The sequence below is a fragment of the Anarrhichthys ocellatus genome, unplaced genomic scaffold (genome assembly GCF_004355925.1).
Source record: "Anarrhichthys ocellatus isolate YVR2014 unplaced genomic scaffold, GSC_Weel_1.0 scaffold104, whole genome shotgun sequence".
Taxonomy (NCBI): domain Eukaryota; kingdom Metazoa; phylum Chordata; class Actinopteri; order Perciformes; family Anarhichadidae; genus Anarrhichthys; species Anarrhichthys ocellatus.
Genome location: NW_022280134.1, coordinates 961061 through 963386, shown reverse-complemented (window position 1 = coordinate 963386; position 2326 = coordinate 961061). Strand labels below are relative to the sequence as shown.

General features: G+C 42.9%; 1 protein-coding gene across 1 annotated transcript in view; it reads right to left on the bottom strand.

The window, feature by feature from the left end:
- The window catches only part of LOC116399205 (regulating synaptic membrane exocytosis protein 2-like), a 7300-nt gene extending 5027 nt beyond the window's left edge, over positions 1-2273 (bottom strand). The window contains exons 1-2 of the mRNA XM_031876174.1: positions 2242-2273; positions 1016-1181 (exon numbers count right to left, since the gene is read on the bottom strand). Coding sequence (XP_031732034.1) covers positions 1016-1113 — 98 coding nt within the window. The 5' untranslated portion in view covers positions 1114-1181; positions 2242-2273. The remainder of the gene's footprint in view (positions 1-1015; positions 1182-2241) is intronic.
- Positions 2274-2326: the final 53 nt, after the last annotated feature.

Genomic DNA, 2326 nt, shown 5'->3' with positions numbered 1-2326 from the left:
GGGCCAAAATTCCTCTACAGCGCTGTAAAAGACTCATTGCCAGTTATCGCAAACGCTTGATTGCAGTTGTTGCTGCTAAGGGTGGCCCAACCAGTTATTAGGTTTAGGGGGCAATCAATTTTTCGCACAGGGCCATGTAGGTTTGGATTTTTTTTCCCCCTTAATAAAAGCCTTCATTTAAAAACTGCATTTTGTGTTTACTTGTGTTGTCTTTGTCTCATATTTAAATTTGTTTGATGATCTGAAACATTTAAGTGTGACAAACATGCAAAAAAATAAGAAATCAGGAAGGGGGCAAACACTTTTTCACACAACTGTATATGGCACTAAATAGCGCAAGTTAGATATTATTGTAATGTTCCGGACCTTTGCCCGAGGACATTTTCTCAATCTGGACCTTTTGGAATTTTAATTGAATACCCCTGTTTTAGACTAACCCTACTGGACGACACATTTACGGTAAAAGTAAATAAAGACATATTTATTAGAATAGCCATTATCACAGCCAACACATGTTTAGCCATGCAATAGAACGATGAAAAACCACCTACATCTGCTAGAAGGACTAATGAATTAACACAATGTATGCCAAATGGAAATCTGGCATCTACGTTATTTTATCATTGTACTTTGTTGCATTATTCTGCCCATGGGCTATTATGTAATGTTGTCCATTTACCCCCCCCCCCCCCCCCCAACCAATGTAGTTTAATGAATATTACAGATCCAAGACGAATCTGACAGAAAGGTGGGAATCAGTTAAAAAGTCGCAAATACAAATCTGTTTGCTACTTCAGCACCACGGACAGCGCTGTGGAGTTATCGACACACAGCACAGTTAGGCTACTGATATTTCAGAGCCATGGAGTCCTTAGATTCCAACTTGCAAGAACCTCAGTTAGATTCAACTAAACAACCCCCCTACCCCTGCACTCGTTCTGCTTCTAGGGGATGGAGAGATGGGCGGGGTGGGGGAAATTGTCATACATGAAGGTCTATGCTTCTCCGTACATACTTCCCCTCAGAGCTGTAGCTGTTCATGCTGCCATCGGTCGACTCTCTGCTGGCCTGCCGGTTCATGGCCGACCCTCCCCGCGGGTACTCCACCGCCATGCCCGTCTCCACGCTCCTCTGGATGCTGCTGCTGCCGCCGCCCTTACCCACCTTCTTCCCTGCCGGTGCTTCTGTAGCAGAACAAGAGGCCGTTAAACAACTTTGCACAAGGCATTATTCTTAACCGAGGCTCAGTTATCAGGCGTCTCATATGCACTGGGATTTGTACGGAATATGAGGAAAAAAACTAGGACTTTAATACTTCTTTTTTGCATCAAGTCAAGGGTGGTAACTCTGACAAGCCTGATAACTGTAGGCTGAGGTTCATCATTACGCAGGCCACCCCGTGCAAATCAGTATCCATGGTGACCTCAGCAACATCGCAAGACAGAATTTCTGTTACAAGATAAATAAAGTCTTTAGGATGCTAGAAAATTGTGTAAAAAACATTTTTGGAAAATAGGAAGTATCGACTGCTTTTAGGTGATGAGGTCACTTCAGGAAGAAAACATGGCTTAGTCACTCCGCCCAAAACTAGAATGCTTGGCAGGGATGTGAAGGTAAAAACTCGGAAGGTTGAGGAAATCAAACATCTGGACTTAAAGGGGGAGTTCAGATCTTTTTAAAGCCCGACATCCTTTCAGTCCACCCAAACAAATACCGGTGTTTCAGATTTAGTTTCTGCATGTGCGTTAACACGGAATAATTAGACTATTGAGACAATCTTTTGGTTCAGGCCAGGCTTTCTCGAAGAACTGAACTCGGTGGGGACAGAAGAGGGTGGAGTAAGGGAGCGTGCCGGAGACAGAGTTCAGGAAGGGGCTGGGAACTTTTGTCTGTCTAACAGAGCTATTCTACAACTCCCCCTCTCTGACTCTGTCTGTCTGTCGGTCTGCCTGACTTTGTTCTATTTTATCTGCATCTGTGTCTCTTCAAAACTTTTTTAAAGTGCATTGTGATGCTTGATTATTTAACTCTTGAACAACATAAAGAAAAAGATCAGAGAATGGACATAAATGTATTTAATCCTGCTATATAATATAAAACCATGCTTGGTTTATTATTTACCAACAATGCACATTTCTGACCTATAAATCCTTAGAAGTATCACCTGAAGTAAGTGTCTGACTGTCCTCCTTTCAAACTGACTGTCTGTTTGTCTGTCTTTCAGCCCAACTATTGCTTTACCTTTCTGTCTGTCCGCCGCCTTACCCGCCGCCGCCTCTGCAATAACACACAACAACAACAACAACAACAACAACAACAACAACAA